Below are 21049 nucleotides of genomic sequence, written 5' to 3' on the forward strand. Positions count from 1 at the left end.
TTCTAGAGCACCATCTTCTCTATATTGTAAAAAACATTCTTCATCTCTAGCAAAGTTTCAAATATAAGCATCCTGTGCACCGAGAGCCCATTACAAGCCCAGTAATGCTGATATGCTGTGCCATACAAGTCCTACCATTGAAGTCGGATTCATTATGTGTTAGTTCTGATGTGTATTTACTCGTTACCTTTTGTGTGGTCCTGCCAAGCGGCTGTCCGGTCCTTCGCCTCCAGGGACAAGCTGTCCAGCTTCAATAGGAACTTTGGAGACATTATATTTATATATAACTTTACTGAACTACAGTTATGACCACCTGAGCTGAAGATTCCGTCAAGTAACTCAATTTATATCGTAAATATATTAAATGACACCGTATTCTGTCAGATTCTGAATCTCAACGAGCTGTGTAGACACTATTTTACTGTTGTTTAAAGCGGTAGATTGCGTTTGTAACACTTTCATCTGTTAGTGAGTCTGAGTCTGATAATCCCTGCTGAACTGAACAATCAGTCTGTGACGTCATATGGAACTCGACTGTGACGTCACATCTGCTGCTCTGCAGCGGTCAAACACGCATATTTAACCCTTGTGCATTGTTCAAATTCACTACCCTTTCATTATGTTCGTGGCTGAAAACAGCCACTACTTTAAACTGCTGTAAAAATGTATCAGATTATTATTTTTATTTTATTTTCATAAATCTATTAATCAACCTCAGTCCTGATCAAAACTACTAAATGTTTTTAAAAAATCAGGATTTTAACATGGAAGCCTATGGAAGCCCATTCCCGCCACATAAGAAAAAAAAAACGAGCATAAAAACTCGAAATTATGACATTCTTAAATCATTATTATGACATAAAATGTCGAATTTATGATTTACTAAATCGAAATTATGACTTTAAAAGTCATAATTATGTGATAAAAAGTCAAACGTTTGACATATCAAATCGAAATGATGAGATTAAAAAGTCGAAATTATGACTTTAAAAGTCACAATTATGACATAACTGTAATGTTTCTTATTTCAATGAAGAAACTGTTTGTAATTAAACTTATCTTTTAATTCACTTTCAGGTCGCCAGCAGGAACAGCAACAACACATGTGATCGTCTAACTCACTGTCTGTATATTCTGCAGGTAAGTATAATAATACTGACACCTAGTGGTTAGTTTCTGCATATACAACTATACTATCACTACATCCCCTCTCCATTAGACATAAAGAACAAGTTATTACAACTAATAACTTCTGGATTATCTAACCACTAAGTAAGCACTGTACACATTATACAGGATGTAATGTATCAAATAACAATCTCCAGAATTATTTACTTTACAATCACAGTAACAATAATCAACAGATTACATTTTCTTTTATCTTTTCTTTTATGAACATTCTAATGCTTCTGATCTGTTTAAGCAATATTCAGAGGTTCAGTCTATCAGGAGGCTTTACTGTGCGGTTGGATCTTCTCAGCACGGGTGAATGCATTTCTTTAGCTTGCTCATTGTGATGCAGTACTGGAAGTGTTTCAGATGTTGACTCTGCACAGTCAGTGTCACCTGTATGTGTATTCTCTACTGTCTCTTTTGTTTTTAGCAGACTTCTCCGGTTTCTCCTCAGGATCTGACCATCTTCTGTCCTGACAGTGTAAGACCTTGGCTTCACCTCCTCCAGGACTGTGGCTCTTTTAGTCCAGGTACTGGAATCCTCAAGTCTTACTGTGTCGTTATTGGAGAGTGGTTCTAGGCTTTTTGATGCCTTGTCATAGTTCGCTTTTTGTCTCAGTTTCAGGTGCTTTTGTTTTCTTTTCAGGTACTTTCTCTTGTTTTGTGTTGCTAAGCACGGAAGTGTGGTTTGTAATCTGCGCCCCATCAGTATTTCAGCAGGAGACACACCGTGTTCTAGTGGAGAAGCACGGTAATTCAGCAGAGCTAAATAAGGATCTGATTGACTGTCCACTGCTTTCTTGAGTAGTAGTTTCACTATGTGAACTCCTTTCTCTGCCTTTCCATTCGACTGCGGATATAATGGGCTCGATGTCACGTGTTGAAACCCATATTCCTCAGCAAACTTCTGGAAGTCCTTTCCACTGTAGCATGGCCCATTATCACTGCAAACCACCTGCGGAATGCCGTGTCTCGCAAAGATGGATTTCATGTGTGTTATCACACAAGCAGAAGATGTATTGGAAAGCAACGCAATCTCTGGGTAGTTTGACAGATAGTCTATCACCAGCAAATAGTTTCGTCCGTCCAGGAAGAATAAGTCCGTCCCAACTTTCTGCCATGGTTCATCCGGTGGATCAGTGATGATCATTGGCTCCTTTTGTTGCTTAGCATGATGCTTCAAGCACGTATCACAGGTTGACACCATCCTGTCGATGTCTGCGTTTATTCCGGGCCAGTAGATTGCAGTTCTAGCCCTTCTTTTACATTTCTCGGCCCCAAGGTGTCCCTCGTGCAGTTTTTTTAACATCTCCTGTCTCAGTGACTGAGGGATAATGATCCTGTCTTGTCTCAGCAGAAGTCCCTTAACAACACTCAACTCTGTTCTGATGTTGTAGTACTGAGCACATTTTCCTCTAGGCCAACCTTCATTCAGATTTGTGATGACCAATTGCAGACATTTATCTTTTCCAGTCTCCACTGCAATCTGTTTGAGTTTTGTGTCTGTGACTGGAAGAGCTTCAGCTACCATGTTCACATGCTGAGTCACATCAGCCTCTGTGGAACTTTCACATTTTCCACTCTGTTCCACAGCTCTGGACAGAGCATCCGCCAGAACTAGATGCTTCCCTTGAGTGTACATTAGCTCCATATCATACCTCTGCAGTCGCATCATCAGTCGCTGGATTCTTGGAGACATTTGGTTCAAGTTCTTTTTAATGATGGCAATTAATGGTTTGTGATCTGTCTCTGCCACAAATGTCGGTAAGCCGTACACATAGCCGTGAAATTTCTCCAATCCATACACTAAGCCCAGGCACTCTTTTTCAATCTGTGCATAGCGACGTTCCGTCGGAGTCATCGTTCTCGAGGCATATGCGACTGGCCTCCAATTCTCTCCATCCGCCTGCAGTAGAACTGCACCCATTCCATCTTTGGAAGCATCCGTCGAGATCTTTGTCTTCTTTGTCGGGTCAAAGAACGTCAGAACAGGCTCTGTAGTGAGGAGAGTCTTCAGTCGTCCCCATTCTTGTTCATGATCAGCTGTCCATTTGAACTCGCCTTTATCGCACAACAGTTCTCTCAAATAAACAGTTTTTGAAGACAGGTTAGGTATGAACTTCCCAACGAAATTGATCATCCCCATCACTCTCAATACAGCTTTTCTGTCTGTGGGTCTGGGCATTTTGAGTATAGCCTGTATCTTACTCTTGTCTGGTTCCACACCCCTTTCTGACAGCGTATCTCCAAGGAACGTGATTTCCTTCGCTCCAAACTGACACTTGTTCCTATTTAACTTGAGCCCATACTTCCTTACACGCTGTAGGACGTCCATGAGCCTCTTGTTGTGCTGTTCTATTGTGGATCCCCACAATACAATGTCGTCCACATAAACACGCACGCCCTCGATGCCTTCGATTACGTGTTCCATAGCCCTGTGGAATACTTCAGGAGCTGAGGAAATTCCGAACGGCATCCTCAAGAAGGAGTAACGGCCAAAGGGCGTGTTGAATGTGCAATACCTTGTGCTGTCCTCATGTAGTTTCAGCTGCCAGAAGCCCTGAGATGCATCCAGCTTCGTGAAAAACTTAGCACCTGCCATCTCACTTATAATTTCCTCCCGTGTCGGAATCTGATAATGTTCTCTCTGTATGTTTGCATTTAAGTCCTTTGGATCCATACAAATACGTAGATCACCATTGGCTTTCTTCACACACACCATCGAATTAACCCACTCCGTTGGCTCTTCCACTTTTTCTATGACTCCCATTGTTGTCATTTTATCCAGCTCTTGCCTCAGCTTTTCACGAAGTGGCGTTGGAACCCGTCTTGGTGCGTGAACTACTGGCTGTGCATCTTGTTTCAACTGTATTTTGTAGGTGAATGGTAATACTCCAAACCCTTCAAAGATGTCTGGAAACTGTTTCACGATTTGTTCCACACTGTTCTGTGTTTCTCCATTCTTTATGGTGTATATTCTTCTTACCAGACCCAGATCTTCACATGCCTTGTCTCCCAACACAGAATCATGGCCATCTGGAACAACCACAAACATGAGGTAATGTTCTTTGTTTTTAACTTTTACTCTGAGAGTACATGTTCCTTTTGTTGGAATGTTCTGGCCATTATAGGCTTTGAGTTGCACAGTTTTCTGACTTATGCGCGGCTTGATTTTCATTGCTCCGACATCATACTCTGAAATCAGATTGACTTTTGCTCCTGTGTCTAGCTTGAGTGATACTGTTACTCCATTTATTTCCAGAGCAGTCACCCACTTGTCCCGTGCAACACTATTCACATCAGCCTGTTCTGTTCTTTCTTGACTGATATCGGCCTGCTGCACCAGTCCAACGAAGAATGTGTCACTGAGAGATGTTTCTTCTACTGCATGCACACGCTCTCTTTGACTTTGTCCACCTTTCGAAAAGCATTGTTTGGCAAAATGATTCTGCCCTTTACATTTAGCACAGACTTTGCCATAAGCTGGGCACTGCTTTGGCAGGTGTCTTTTGCCACATCTCTTACAGTTAAACAGTTCTTTCTGCTGTTTCAGTTTACTCATTCCGCTTTTCTGCATCTTCTCTGTTACTGCAGCTACGGCTGAATTGTCACTCCCGCTCATCTTTGTGTGTTCACCAAAGGTTTTAGCATGCTGAATAGCTATCTCACTGGCATGACATATCCGCACTGCTTCATTCAAGGTTAGCTCCGTCTCTCTCAAAAGCCTCTCTCTCACTTTTTTATCATTGATGCCGAACACAATTTGGTCACGGACCATTGAATCTTGCAACAGTCCGAAATTGCATGTTTTAGCTTTCAACTTTAAATCAATTAAGAAACTGTCAAACGTCTCTCCTTGTTGTTGCAGACGAGAGCGAAAAACATACCTCTCAAAAGTCTCGTTTTTTCTTGGTGTGCAGTGCAAATCAAACTTTTCCATCACCACGTCATATTTGCCTTTGTCCGCGGCTTGTGCAAACACGAGTGTGTTAAACACTTCTATTGACTGAGGTCCCGCGACGGTGAGAAGCAATGCAATCTTGCGTGCATCCGACGCTTCATCCAAGCCCACTGCTTGCAAATACAGCGTGAATCTCTGTTTGAACATACGCCATTCGTGATCAATGTTTCCAGTCCAGTTTACAGCGTCAGGCGGTTTAACACTTTCCATGACGACTGTCAATGTTGGTGATTATCACCACTCCTGGTACCATGTAATGTTTCTTATTTCAATGAAGAAACTGTTTGTAATTAAACTTATCTTTTAATTCACTTTCAGGTCGCCAGCAGGAACAGCAACAACACATGTGATCGTCTAACTCACTGTCTGTATATTCTGCAGGTAAGTATAATAATACTGACACCTAGTGGTTAGTTTCTGCATATACAACTATACTATCACTACAATAACTAAATCGAAATTATGACTTGCCGACTGGCACGCTCATTGATCTGACGCACGCGAACCGACACATGATGAATTATGAACAGATTAAGGAGTATCGATCGTGGTTTTACAAATGATGAAATTCTTGCCGTATAGCGGAACGGCATGGAATAGCTCTGAGCAAACGCACTCTTGAGAGGATTTTAAGCAAGAACAAACTTTGGCGCAGAAAGAACAAAACGTAGATGTGGCGGAGGTGGCAGCTTTCATAGAACAACAACTTCAAACATCTGGGCAATGTCATGGCTATAGATGGATGCACCAAAAATGTTGGATGAATGGGACTGTAACTGATAGGGAAACAGTGAGAGTTCTGCTGCGGCTTTTAGATGGTGAAGGGGTTGATTTGAGGTCACGAAATCGACTGAGGCGGCGTGTGTATCATAGCCGTGGTCTTATGGAGCTTATAATATGACAATATGATTTGAATTTGAATTGTGTCAATTTGATTTATTTACAAGACGTGTAATCTAACAAATTTGAATTGTATGTGGTATTTTAAATAGTTCTGAATTTGATTTCCTTAAACGTTTTTTACATTTATTAGACATATATTTTCAAACAGCTATTTTTTTGTTCTGAATTCTTTGACTGCAAATTCATATTCAGTTTTTAAAAATACAGATTCAAGTTTTCAAGATGAAGAAGAAATTCAGAACTTCAAATTCAGTTTTCTAAAATTCAAACCGCGGAAAATTCAGATCTTACAGAAAGTAGGTCAGGTCACAGGTCATCCACAGGGAAGAGTAAAGGATCTCAGAAAAGTCGAACAGAGCATTTTGGCTGCACTGCAGTAGTTTTCTACCGCAAACGCGGTGGTAGTTCAAGAGAATCCGTGTATCTTTCGTTCAGTCGTTTTTATTTTATTTAAAATTAAGAGTAGAAAAATGAGAAATCAGCTTGAGTATTAGATTTCTAATATTCTAGTAATAATAGTCCTCTGCTGCTGCAGTTGCACGGAGCTTACAAAATTTAACGCGTGTATTGCAACTAGGCTACATTTCATTTTCTCATCAAACAAATAACGAATGGCTCGACACAACAGAAGAGCCTAGACAGGGCTTTCTCTCTGTGTAGATATAAATTAACCTACGCTTTGCATCAGCTGGGTATGGCAGGGTAAATGACGGCTGTCATAGCCTGCATAGTCGCCCGGTAAGTTAAAAAAAGAAAAGAAATTAAGATATAAATCAATATAATTATTTATATTTTTGTGTATGAACAAGTAGCAACACAGAAGGGTGATCCATGGATTTCAAATTGATGGAGGAATGATAAGGCAGCACACCTTTCCAGATCTGTTTTAAGAACACTTCATCTGGAAATCTGTGTAAGGGTCCGTTCATACAGAACGCGCTTTTTCATTGCTTTTCTAGGCATACGCGCACTAGACGGACGTTGCGCTCGCTCTTCTGCAGCGTCTCGGCGTTCTAAAAACGCGGCGCTCAATTGAAAAGAAGTTCAGCTTTTAAAAACACGCCTCAAGACCTTGCGTTTTCCCCCATTCCACTGCCCACTTATGTGTAAATGTCCCCAAAGTCATAAACATCTTAAAGGTGATTTCTGTATTGATATCTTCCAGATGAACCTGCACATCAAATATCCTAGAAGCAAAATACGTTATATTAACACATACCCATATATTTTATGAAGATGTTACACTTAAACTTGACGAATAAATGTAATATTCCAACTTTAATCTGATAGTTTTGTAAATTCATGTAACAATTTCCATTGGTGTGCACAAGCAGGCGTCCTTCGTTACCATGGTAACCGTCCTGCTTCTGCATTCCACTTTCACACCTTATCGTGCGCATGGAAAAGTATAGAAGATATAGGCCTACTGATGATGTTATTTAATGATACTACAGATTGCACTTAGTTGACTTCATTCTACTGTTTTGCAGAGCGTGCCATGTTTGCTGTGATGCATTTACAGGGCTTTGACCAGCGGAAGTCGCTAGTGCGGCACGCCCTTCTGCTCCGCTGCTTTGCGCATGCGTAGAAGTGCGAGAAAATAAGTCATTATTACGAGAAAGTTTCTCATTATTATGAGATGTTAAGTCATTATTTCGAGAAAGTTTCTCATTATTATGAGATGTTAAGTCATTATATCGAGAAAGTTTCGAAAGCTTTAATCAGCTTTAATTCGCATCTCTTCAGCCAGGCATTCATATAATCCTACAGTTCAAACTACAATCCGGCCTCTAGCTCATAAATGCCAGAGGAGAACTGGCCCCCGACTGAGCCTGGGTTCTCCCAAGGTTTTTTTTTTCTCCATTAGGTCACCTGATTAGAGCTGAAGATCTTTGCCCGAACCCGACGGGACCCGACGGGACCCGACGGGTTTGGTCGGGTTCGGTCTTAATTTCTATTATTTTACACGGGCTCGGGCCGGGCTCGGGCTCGCGCTTCGGGTTGCGTGGTAAATGAGCGGTCAGGTGATGTGTTTAGATTAGCGTGAAAATGGATCTTGAGGAGGTGAAATGGAGGCTGGTCTCTGGAGGACTTATTTTATTTCTTTGTTCCAACTTCCAAGTGGCCTCTAGCCTCCGTTAGTCATGAATAAATGATGTTAAAAAATGTATAAATTACTCCTTTTTTTTACGAAAGACAAAGCTGTGTGCGTGCGGCGCAGTCTCTTTTTTCCTTTCTCTCCCTTTTCCGCCGAGTGGTGCGTGTGCCGGCTCGCAGTGTGAAGCGCGTGTCCGCGCTATTCTCCGACACTCTTATCACTGCTGATAGACGGCCTTTTGAACAGTCGGGCTGTAAACGGGTTCGGGCTTTTAAAAAGCTGTCAATCAAAATGTACTTGTCGGGCTCGGGCCAAACTCTGTCGGGCTCGGGCCTTTTCGGGCCGAACTTTTAAGGCCCGATTACAGCTCTACACCTGATGGAGTTTTAGGACACCATTAGGTCACTTGATGAAGTTTTTCGGTTCCTTGCCACTGTTGCCTTTGGCTTGCTCAGTTGGGGATATTTTGGGGATATTTAATTTAATTTTATCAATCAATAAATTCCTCTTGAAACAAACTTTGTTGTATTATTTTAATTTAATACTGTGAAGCTGCTTTGATACAATCTGTATTGTGAAAAGCGCTATACAAATAAACTTGACTTGACTTGACTTTAGTGATTGGTCAGATCGGTACCGGTAGGCGGGAGATCACGAAAACAAGATGGCGCCAGTGGGCGGAGCTTCAATCAGCTGTCTGTGTATAACAAGCAACTTAATGCAAAATTATTTAAGTATTTTTGCCTGTAATTTATCAATTGTGCATTAAATATAGGATTAATTGTGCATTAAATATATGATAAATAAATAAATAAAATCCCGCTTTATATTATGATAAGTATAACGTAGTCATTCGTCACGGTCATTTCCTGTTTGGACTGGACAGAAACTCTGCACCTGAGAAGACATCTGTGGACCTGATGAAGGCAACTGTTATCCAAAAGGTAAGTTATAATGTTGTTTAATTCCTTCTCTAATAGCATGTGGGTCCGGTTGGCTTGTTTGTGCATGTTCTGTATGCTCTTCGCTGCTCGTTTTACAGTTAGAAAGCAGCTAGCGCGTGATGCTAACGGTGCTAGCGGACCTAGCAGCTATAGTGATTCTGTTTACAGACTTTTTTTTAATTTTGTGATCTCATGTTTGAAAGAGTTTCAAAATATATTGTTAGATCAGTGTTATAGAAGGCAATATAGGAGGGTTTCTTTTGAGTTATTCTTGTCTTATGAATATAAAATTTCGCCAAAATGATAAAGATTAATTATATAATTTTGTTTTTCAGAAAAAAAGGGGTTTTGGAAACAAAGTAAAATGTCATGAGGGTTTACAGACTGACATGAGGGAATCAGCGATGCTTGTTATTTTAAACTCGTTTTCGATTGCACTATATTTGTAACTGCTACCTTTTCTGATCGCATAAAATAGTCTAGCCATCATAATAACGCGTTGTTGTCATGACTACAGTATGTGAAGGGGAGGGTGTTTCACCCAGTACAGTATCCTGATATGCTACTGTTAATATTACTACAGTTCTGCTTGCTTTAAACACATTAAGACACAAATATGTGCTCTTATTACTCCTGACTATAATAACATATACTCTGAATATTATTAGAACTGTCAGTCTGATTCAGTCTTATTAATACTGTCACTATTATTGCATATAATTTATCAATTGTGAATGAAATCTATGAATGAATAGTTATCATCAATTAACATATTCCTTAAATATCATATAATAAAGTATGACCATACCATAATTGATCAATTTATTTAAAACAAGCTTTTTGAATAATATGTCAAATGAAATGCAATGGTCATGATGATTAATGAGGGTCTTTTTCTATGAGCGCAGACACATGAGATGATGGCTGAAGTGAGTCAGTGAAGGAGAAGATCAAGATCTGGAGGAGGACAGACACCGATGAGCTCCAGGGCAGATTCAGCAATCATTATAAAGGTGAGTTCAGTGTTTCCATGCTTAAGTGACACTGTTTAATAAAGCAGATACATTATGTGTTATTTACAGTGATGGTTTTACTTGTTTTATTATTAAAGGTAGGGTAGGTAATCATTTTTCTAAAAAAAAAACATTCCAAATTTGTTTAAACTGTCTTTATATACCAATACATAATTAAAATGTAAGTACTCTGAAAAAGAAAATTTAAAAATCGAGTGACTGTAGACCTTTTAATCTGCAATAAACACAGCTCATTATTTCCATTCACTCCACCCCCTCCCTTCTGAGCTCCTTCCAAAGCCACGCCCCCAAAACACATGAACGCGCGACGCCAAACGCTCAGGCTGGAACAAGACGCATTTATTACCTGAGACGAGTGGAGAGGAAGGAGCGCAGTACATACAGTGATATCATGTCAGAATCACATGTAATAAAATACCTAACTTTATCACTATGAATATAAACAAATAAGATTTCTTTTAGTACTCACTATCAAGCTAGCATATCGATAATGGTAAAGTTTGATTCGGTAACGAGCTATATTTATAAGGCAAAACTAAAAACAGGTTGCATTGATACACGTTTTTCCATTACCATCAGTTACACTGTGATGAAGATGAATTTCATGTAAGATTCATAACATATACGGTGTTTTGCATGTAAGAGTTTCCATGATGAAAACATTGTTGACTCTAATGAAGACTAACGTACACTCCGAGTCCGGAGAAAAGTACCACATCGTCGGCTCGAGGACAGGTCCGGGGTTGAGGGCGAAGCAGAGGAGGTCGTTCAAGAGTGCGGGCAGGGTCCGAGGAAGTAGTTTTTGCCTTGTTTGCCTTCGCTGACTGCATATGCAGGTGCTTTGAGCTGAATATTTCCGGAACGGTGACATGTGATGAGTGCACGCAGGGCAGCGCGCGCAGTGGGGCTCGGGGCGGGCACGAGACATGAAGGCATCTGATTGGTTCTTTACATTCGCACCGAATGGCAGTGATTGGTCAGAGTTTTTACTGTCCTGCAGCTGCTACAGAGGTCTGATTTTTTTCATTCCTTTTTCTAAACACATAATGTATTGACTACTATCAGGATGGAAGGACCATTTCACCCAGTATAAAAAAAAGTGTTTCTGAACAGGATTACCTACCCTACCTTTAAAGGTAATATTAAAGGTTAAAAATTACCCAAGGTAATAGACTTGCATGGTATTGCAAATATTTTGGGTTTTTTTCTGCAATAAATAATGCAGTATGAAAAACAATTTCACCAAATGACTTGAATTTGGAAATAATTAATCATTCTAGAATGATTGGTGTGATTTTGTAGGGGTTTGCATCTGCATAGAAAATAATAAATTGCAAGCAGAGATAAAAAAAATTAACAAAGATGTGAAATAAACAATGCCTCATTATATTCCAGGTAAGTCTAACAGCATTTAGCTACAGAAATTGAGTAATCAACTGTAAAATAACACGGCATAGTCTTTACATAGCCTGACTTCACAGAGGCCTATACTGCAATGTCACTACCACAGATAGGTATGAATGATCATAAAGCAATACATTGTGCAGCCCTACAAGTTAATGTTCATGGCTTTAATGCATCACATTACATGCATGTTCATTACAGTGTGTCAGGTTGTGTGTGTCTTACACCTGTTTTATGAGGACATCATTATAAGAGCATGTTCCTGATGTTTAACTTGACAGGAGAATCTCAGTGTGTTGTGTAAGTTTGACAGAATCCTGGTCTATGAGGACACTAGTTTTACCTGGACACACATATGGAATATTAGGATCGATACTGATAACCCATAATTCACAGCTCATTGTGGCTAATACCAATATCAAAAACTATTTGTGCTTGTTAGATTAAATATAATCATTGAAGAAGTTGGTAGAAAATAGCAACCTCTGTTGAAATTGGCTTTCAATAAGTAATACTAAAATTAGTATTTATTTGTCTTTTTTATATTTTTATACTACTTTTTTTTTTCAGATGATAACTGAGAAGAATCTGATGAAACCTGAACAAGATACAGCAACTCTAAAGGTATCCAAGAAGTTAATGTAATAACTGAGTTATTCCTTAAAGAAATGACCAGTGTTCCTCAGAAACAGATTATTTGCCACAGTTATCAGTCACTGAATTATGATTGTGTGTGTAAGAAGTGAGTCACGATCACTTACTGTACATCTAGCACAGGCGCAATGTCTCATATCACTCTCATACATACACACACTTGAACTCAGTGCCGTCCAAATGTATCTAGTTACCAGTGTCCCAGTAAAGCTAGTGTCCTCGTAGACCAGGATTCTGTCAAACTTACACAACACACTGAGATTCTCCTGTCAAGTCAAACATCAGGAACATGCTCTTATGATGTCCTTATGATGTCCTCATAAAACGGTGTCCTCATAAAACTGGTGTAAAGCTACACACAACCTGACACACTGTAATGAAAACACATGTAATGTGATGCATAAAAGCCGTGAACATTACCTTGTGGTAACATTTAAATATTGAAATGTTGATTTGAAAACTTTAACTATTTTGTAATCTTGTAGGTCTATATTATCTCAAATCAGTATTTCATGTGCAAATATTTATTGATAGATAGCTGTGTATCAGGACCCTTATTATCCTGTCTGTGTTTATTTTGTATTAATTACTGACTGACTGTACATTATCCCTTATATATTCCATTTATTATGCTTTTTTAAAACTCTTAGGTGAAGTGTTTCTGTATGTAACGCTTAATTTCATATTCTCAGATGAGCCATAAGAGCCAGTTGTCATCAGGCAGTGATTGTGCTGCTCTTACTGTGGGACTAGACAAGGTAAGTGAGAGTTGTGCTGGAAAAGAACGAGCAAACGAAGCAGAGACATCTGTGAGATCTAGTGTTCACATATTTACACCACTGTTTCATGTCTAATGTGATGTTTTGTAGACTCTCAGTGAGGTTGAACCCTCCACTCTCGAAATGAAGAGTCCGTCCCCGTCCCAGTCAGAAGTCAGAGATGTACAGAAGGTATTGGTTTTTTGGTAATCAAATTCGGGATACAGCGATATGAACATTTGGGCCGATTTCGATAACTGATCATTCTTTATATTTGAAAGCCGATATCTGATATATTAGCCGATGAATCTAAATCCAAAATTTGATATACTTTGAAAGCCTGATTACAAAAATGAAACGCACATCATTTAAAGCCAATGTCCCAAACACTTCAACATAAATCAAACATATACAGTACAGTGGCCTAGTTTGAACCAGTGTAAGATTCCTTAACTTTTAAAATTAATTTTACATTCATATTTCCAACTTTCTTTATAAAAAAATGGCAACACTTTACAAAGAGGTTTCATCTTGTTAGTATTAGTTAACATGAACTAACAATGAATGAACAATACTTCTACAGGATTTACTTAACGTTTATCTTACTTAACGTTAATCTCAACATTTTTCAAGACATTTTAGGATCCAGTGTCTAACATGAACTCACATATTTTATTAACTCACATTAACAAAAGTTTTTTATCTCTGTTAGTTAATGTTAGTTAATGCAATAACATATGTATTGTGAAGTTTTACCAAAACATCTATTGCCTTACAAATAATAATAATAATAATAAATAAAATGAAATAAAATGCAAACAAGTTATTGGACAACATTACTTAGGCTACATATAAAGAATCAAAATACAAATGCCATGGATAAATAAAATGAAATGGCCTCCGCCCGGACAATAAGGGAATGATTTTACTCAAACCATATTGTTCAATAAAAGTACTTGTTATGAATAATAAAGCATCAGTGTTTTTGAAAACATATTCAACTTTTTAATATTACAGTAATATTAAAAATCTTTAATATTTCTGTTTCAAATAACGTTGTGTTTGAGCTGCGTGCGCTAAAGCTAAAGAGCTGAAGGAACACCCCTAAACTGAAGTTTTGTTAGATGGTTTTAGCTCAACGGAACACTACCTATATGATAAATTAGATATTTATACAAAATAAACACAATATTACAACTTATACTTGCACAAAATCATGCACCGATTAACTTGAGCTATTATTAATAGTAATCAACTATTACATAGTGAAACTCCTGTTGTGGATGCGCTCCTCCCAGGACAACACGCTGAAACACAGCAACTAAACCCAACGAATTCACGACGTTTTTAATGCAATAGTTTGCTCATTATAATGTTATGTATATATGACACTCCCAATCATAATTAATGTTCTGCATTGAAGCTAATGATCATCACCGGTACAATGAAGTGTGTTCTGCATTGCTGTTTGAGCGCTCGTGCTGAAGAGATGACCACCGGTAGGCCTACAGTGAAGCGCTTTACTGCAGCGCTCATTAACTCAGCCAAATGCATCCTATATGAGATCAATCAGATATATATCACAAAATTTAAAAAAAATATTACAACTTACAATTCCACAGAGTGCTGCGAATGCACAAGCGAACTCTCCCTTAACCCCCCGGAGTTGGCGGTATCGCCAATGTGTTTTGTGTTTTAGCTGGACCGATCAATACAGTAGAAAGAACATAAAAAAATGTTGGAAAATAATGTCTTTTCTGATAACCAAATGCTTTTTAATCTTCACTATTGCTTCCATGCAAATGAACAAGCGTGCCGTTATTGTTGCGTATAGTGATGTGCGTGTTCAAGCCAGAAATGCACAGATTCTGCACAGTACGCTGTATTTAATATCATGATGAGTGTTTATTATCATAGTCCCATAGAGGAGATGACGACAGCCTTCACGTGGCCTCCTCCGTGAGTAGCAAGAAATGGTGCAAGACCAGCTTGCGAAACTAATGTCGCCAACCAGTCATCATCTAGCTGGCAGACCGAGGTGCAAGAGACCGAAGGGACATGGTGCGTCCATGTCAGGACGAGTGACCATCCCGACCATCGAGTACCAAGGTCTGTCGGTGTTCCAACTTAATGTAGAGGGCCTTACCACCGCCAAAATGGAAGTCATCTACCATCTCGCTGACTCCCACAAAGTAGCAGCCGTCCTCCTCCAGGAGACACACTGTGACAGTGATAACATCCTCAAACTGCCCGGTTTCCAGCTTGCTGGGTCTACCCACAGCAAACAGCATGGACTTGCAACCTTTGTAAGGAACAACCTTAGTTGGACAGCCACTGGCCAATCTCCACCAGGCTCGAGTATCGAATGGCTGTCCACTAAGGTGCAGACCACAACGGTTGTCAATGTCTACAAGCCCCCACCATCAATGCTGACCATGGCATCACTTCCACCGGCACCTGCACCCGCCATCTATGCAGGGGACTTTAACTGCCAACACATAGATTGGGGTTACAGTCTGTAGCGACACTGACTTGGCATCCGGCCAGATGTTCTGAATTAGCGAATCCTGATTTGCAAAACACAGCTCGTTTATTCGTGAGTAAACAAAGAGCATTCTGTTTACGACCCCCTTGGGGCATGTTGACCAGCGGGGGCGCCGCTCGGGCTAGGGCCTCCATGGCACATGACACATTTATAACAAGCCGAGCGTTGAGCAAAAGGGTCGACCTAGTCCCTTGATTCAAATCTCGCCAACTCACGGGACTCACATCCTGAACCCCCCCGAAAGGGTGGGGGAAAGGACAAGAGTTCACAAAAGCAGCCTGAATTCTGAATGACACACACGTACATACACACACACACACACACACACACACACACACAAACATCCTTTGTGTTTAACTTAATATCCTTTTAATGTATGTAACTCAGACTTGTATCTGAACTTCCTGTATGTATGTGTGATTAATGTTGTTTTGATCATATAGTTATGATCTTCGAGTGTTTGGCTCTGAAATGTATTTTTGAAGAATGTTCTCCCAGTAGAATCGCATCCCGTAACCCGATCTCATTGGCAGGTCATAAACTTTATGACCCCCCCCCAGGCTACAGCCCAAAGCTCCTCTGCAAAAGAGAACGGAGAGCCAACATTCCAACGCACACACATACACAAACTTTGAATATTAAACTTAGAATATAAGCATGTCATTTTTCCTATAGCCTACTCCTGTGTGTTTTCCTAGGTTATTTTCACTTCGTTTATGACGTTTATCTGAAGGAACGAACCTTAAATGTGTGTAATTCTGCATATCTCATGTAACGTTGTATTACTATAATCTCCAAATGACGTGTTTCATATCTCTGTAATCCTCTCTACCTGAGGGAGGTGAATTTCGATAACCAATTGCAGTAATTTGTATCGTTTGACACCTTTCATATGGCTTGAGCAAATCTTCTCAAATTCGATCTCAATCATGACTCATTCGAGTGGGCGTGTCTAACCAGACAAAGGAAAACCTTCCGCTCGAAATGCGCTAAGATGATTCGTCCTCCACGCAAAAGGAGGCGTACACAGGACACTGTTAAAAGTCCGAACCTTCAGTTTACAAACTCTCAACCCTCATCTCTCTTCTCCCTCCTTCGGAAACTCTGGAAACCCAAGTCCGGACCGGCTTCGGCCTGTTTCGCTTCTCTTCTCTTTTATTTCTTTGTATGTTTTTCTATAGTCTAGTTTCGTTTTCCTATTCGCCTCTGTTCATTCACGAGCTGAATGAACTTAGCCTGAATCATTCCCGGCAACTTCACCACAGAGAAAGAGACTCGTTGAACCTCCCGCGCTCGCGCTCGCCCGGAAGACACAGCACGCGCACGCCTCCCCTCAGACGACTCACGCTGCTCTTAAAGACACACGCAGGACTCTGCCTTCCTTCCTCATACAAAGAGAACCATATGCAAGTATCGATTATTGAATTGAACTTTTAATGTGATTCCTTTGTTGTCTCTCAAGGGTTACTGTCTGTGATTTACCATAGCCTACCATAGCCATTTTTGCTTTCACTTCCGATCTCATCTCTCATCCTTCTCTCTCTCCCTCTCTCATCCTCTCTCTCATCCTTTTCTGTCATTCTATCTTTCTCTAATTCTGATCATTTTATTCTCTCTCTCACTGTTGTTCGTTATCTTGTATTGTTTAACTGTATTTTATGTACATAGACATATAATCCGTGTGTATTGTGTAGTTTGATGTATTCCTTAGTTCAATGTATTTAGTCCAGTTATTAAATTCCATATGTCCTTGATTGACTCTGTTTTAATTGCCCATGTTATGAAGTCACTGAAATGTCGATCTTAGCTATATGCTTTATCTTGGTACGATTTAAGTAACCTAATTTTACAAACACAGAGAGTTGTTTTTTTTTCAAGGCCTGGAAAAGATACTCTTTCTTGTGTTTGTGAGAAGGATAATTTTCCTTGAGAGTTAAGTTAATCTTACGTTTAATGTTTGCTGGACAAACAGATTGTTTGATAGCTAAATTAATTCCATTAAAGTTATCCCATAACTTCGAGCTGAAATAAGACTATCAGGGCTCTAGAGTGCGACCAAATTTTGTAAGGGTGCGACTAAAATTTTACCTAGGTCGCACCTGTGCACCTAATGTCCTCGCATCCACTGCCTCTCCACGAACTAAGCGTTTGTTCTCCTTTGACGGAACTCGCACTCTTCTCTCACGCGGTGCCACAGCTCGCACAACACTACAGCCCTGCTTAATGAGTGACGACGGAGGACAGAATTAAACATTCAAGCGTAGCCTGGTTACACTTAAGGTCTGTGATATTAGTCTGATTTTATTTTAGATTTCGGCTTCCAAATATTATAAAAAATAATATATTGAGGTAAAACCATTAAAAACTATAGCCGCATTCTGTCTTGCGCAACTTCTTCCCTTCGCAGCATTGCGCTGTCATTTCTCCCTAAAACTCAAACTTACTGACAGAATCAGCACGATCGGTGATTGTTGTAAAATGCAGTCTAGCTACTGTTGCTAAATTGCGGGACACGTTAAATAATTAAAAGAGCAATTAAAAGGCACAAAAATCTGCGCAAGAGATGCTGTTCGCAAGGCGGCGCGCGCTCCGAAACAGACCGAGACAAGCAAATTATACTTTGGGTTTCATGTGCGCGTCTAAACGATCAAATATACAAAAGTATGTCAAAATGACCGGCTTGGAGATTCAGTAAAAACAGTTTATGTCTTAAATGGATGTAGTTCTGGAATAGTTGGGAGAATATGGTGCATCAGTAGCCTATTAGATCTGCACTCTATTATCTGCAATAAACATGCTGACGATTGCGCCATTACTGCGAATCAAACAACAAGAGAAAAATCACTCACAGCTCTTGAAAGAATAACTTCAGCTTTAATAAGCATTAATCTATTTATGATAAATTATGTAGTGTTATTTTACATGTGATTACTTTATTAGATTTCTTTTTAGACCATACCTGATCAGTAATGTTAGTAGACCTTCCTGAAATTAAAGCACTGTGTAGGCCTATATAATGTGTATCTTTGTTTAATTGTTTATCTTTTGTTTATCTATTGTTTATCTTTGTTTAATATATATATTAAACAAAAAGAACCGATAAGAATACAGTTAAAGTACCGGATCGATAAGCAGTATCGGTAAGAGTAGGAATACCGTTAAAACCCTACTCCCCGGTCAATGCTCCGACAACAGCCCAGACATGGAGCTACTTCAGCCACCAGTCTCCCTAGTCCCTGGTAAGATGCCAAGCCCTGGTCCTTCGTTGGAGATGGCATCCGACTCAGGGACGGAGGTAGAGCCTACCGCGCCTGAGCTAGAGACTCAAAATAGTTAGTTTGGCAGCTCAGTGAAGCACTTTAAACTTTTTTTAATTTGTAATTTTATTTTATATATACAGTATAATTGTGCTTCAAAAAAAAATAATTGTGTGCACCCAAATTTTGTGCTGGTGCACCTAAATAAAAAAGTTAGGCGCACCAGTGCAACCAAGGCAAAAAGTTAGTCTGGAGCCCTGACTATTGATGTATTAATGACGAACCATAACCCGTTATGGTAATCATTCATATATCAATCTAGTTCAGCTGCGATAAATTAATGTAACTGTAATATGCAAAATATTAATCATATTCATGATTATTAAAATTCCCTATAGATCATTTGAGCTAATATTAATATTAATGTACAACCCATTGTTGCTACAAGTCATACTACACCAAATGGAGAGATATTAAGCCAATGGGCCTCCAGTGCCAATGCGTTGCTGCTGTTCGACCCCAAAGAACCTCCAAGCTTCTTTTCAGCACGCTGGAACACCCACACCAACCCGGACTTGGCTTTCGCTGTGTGGCACACGGCTCAAAAGCCAGAGAGACGTGTCCTGGATAGGTTCCCCCGCTCACACCACCGACCGTCCATCATAAAGGTCCCATCCCTGGTGCAGCCAGTTGTAGGGAAACCCATCAGGAGATGGAACTTTCGTAAGGCAAATTGGCAGTCATTCACTGAGGAGACAGAAAAAACATCATTCTGTCTCCCAGATCCAGACAACGCCGATGTGGACGCTGGGTATGCAGCTTACTGCAGAGTACTCCTTGGGGCAGCAAGGAAAACCATCCCCCGTGGCTTTAACACAAATTACATCCCGGGCTGGGATGGAGAATGCAGCCACCTCCTGCATGTCCACCAGCAGGCAAGCTCCAGGGAGGAAGTTGAAGAATCTGCAACGGTACTTCTGCAGAAGCTAGATGCCACCCGAAGGTCAAGGTGGATAGAAGTAGTTCAGTCAATTGACTTCACCCACTCCAGCCGTAAGGCGTGGCGGACAATAAACCAGCTGACAGGTAGAACACCATCGACCTCCCGGTGCCCAATAACAGCAAATGCCATCGCATCCCAGCTCCTTAAGAACAGCTGTTTCCCTGATGCTGATAAGAACTTTGCCCGCACAACATCACACCAGGTGACTTCCCTGTGTAGAGCAGCTAGTGTGGACGCCAACTTGTCAGGGGAATTTACAACAGCTGAACTCCAGACTGCCTTGAGTAAGACCAAACAAGGGAAAGCACCAGGCCATGATTACATCCACCCTGAGTTTGTGACTCACCAGAGTGTAAGAACAACTGTATAGCTCTGCTCATTCTACTCGACATGCCTTCGGAGGTCCAAGCTCCCGAAGATATGGCGCCGCGCTGCTGTTATAGCCCTTCCAAAACCAAACAAGCCTACTGAAGACCCCAAATCCTACCGACCCATCTCACTGCTCTGCGTTCCATTCAAAACCCTGGAGAGGCTGATCTATAATCGTATCGAGCCAATAGTGGACCCTCAACTCCCACGGGAACAAGCTGGCTTCCGGCGCGGTCGGTCAACGGTTGACCAGGTGACACTGCTCACCCAAGACATTGAGGACAGCTTTCAGGAAAAACAGAAGGCTGGAGTAGTGTTGCTTGATCTCACAGCCGCTTACGATACCGTTTGGCACAAAGTGTCATCAACAGGGTGGGAATTATACCGCGGCCACGCGGCCATGGCCGCCGTTGCCCTACACTTTGGCCTTCATGCCCCGTGAAAAAAAAAACATCGTACGGCCACAGTGGCCTGTGTGCCCTGGCCCTGTCCAAGTTCCATGTATAAAGCGCCAGTGCGGCATAGTGGGCTTGCTTTGAATTACAGCGAGCCACCCAAGTAGTCTCTGAACTTCAATTAGTTCGTGGATTCGCGCAGGTGCAGTGTAGGGCTGGGCGATATATCGATATAAAAAAAATTTGCGCTGTGATCCTTGCTCCCCGCGCCTCCTTTTCCACTCTGCGTGCGTGTTTAGAGCATATGTTATGAGAGGCGAATCATGACTACTTCAGAAAACCCAGCACAATAGGAACTACCAGGCAGTGACATAAGTGTACGCTGAGATAAAGTTTTTCACCTCAGAAAAACTGACTTTCTTGTCCTGTCAGCCGTTATCCTGTTCTCGTAGCGCACACTCTTCAATTGCACGCGCAAATGCGGCGGCGCGCGCGCTGTATCGCCTCACTGATCAAGTGCAAAATAAACTACGAGCATGCAACGCCGTTAC

The 21049-nt window shown here is 40.6% G+C and overlaps 2 protein-coding genes and 1 long non-coding RNA gene across 4 annotated transcripts in view; 2 read left to right on the plus strand and 1 right to left on the minus strand.

Moving 5' to 3' along the window:
• Positions 1-21049, minus strand: part of LOC309479403 (uncharacterized protein) — a 373702-nt gene that overhangs the window by 4819 nt on the left and 347834 nt on the right. The gene's annotated exons all lie outside the window — the stretch shown is intronic.
• Positions 1062-5516, plus strand: LOC309479328. 2 transcript variants are annotated; one of them, XR_014199201.1, is made up of 4 exons: positions 1062-1140; positions 1424-1485; positions 1604-1703; positions 5453-5516. It is a non-coding gene; the product is annotated as an uncharacterized lncRNA (long non-coding RNA). The 2 variants fall into 2 exon arrangements; XR_014199200.1 differs by having other exon boundaries at positions 1424-1703.
• The window catches only part of LOC309479377 (uncharacterized protein), a 271906-nt gene continuing 259730 nt past the window's right edge, over positions 8874-21049 (plus strand). The window contains exons 1-5 of the mRNA XM_082143480.1: positions 8874-9079; positions 9988-10092; positions 12088-12141; positions 12864-12929; positions 13041-13121. Of these exons, the coding sequence (XP_081999606.1) occupies positions 10057-10092; positions 12088-12141; positions 12864-12929; positions 13041-13121 (237 nt within the window). The 5' untranslated portion in view covers positions 8874-9079; positions 9988-10056. The remainder of the gene's footprint in view (positions 9080-9987; positions 10093-12087; positions 12142-12863; positions 12930-13040; positions 13122-21049) is intronic.

The sequence above is a fragment of the Leuciscus leuciscus genome (genome assembly GCF_965113295.1).
Source record: "Leuciscus leuciscus genome assembly, chromosome: 17".
Taxonomy (NCBI): domain Eukaryota; kingdom Metazoa; phylum Chordata; class Actinopteri; order Cypriniformes; family Leuciscidae; genus Leuciscus; species Leuciscus leuciscus.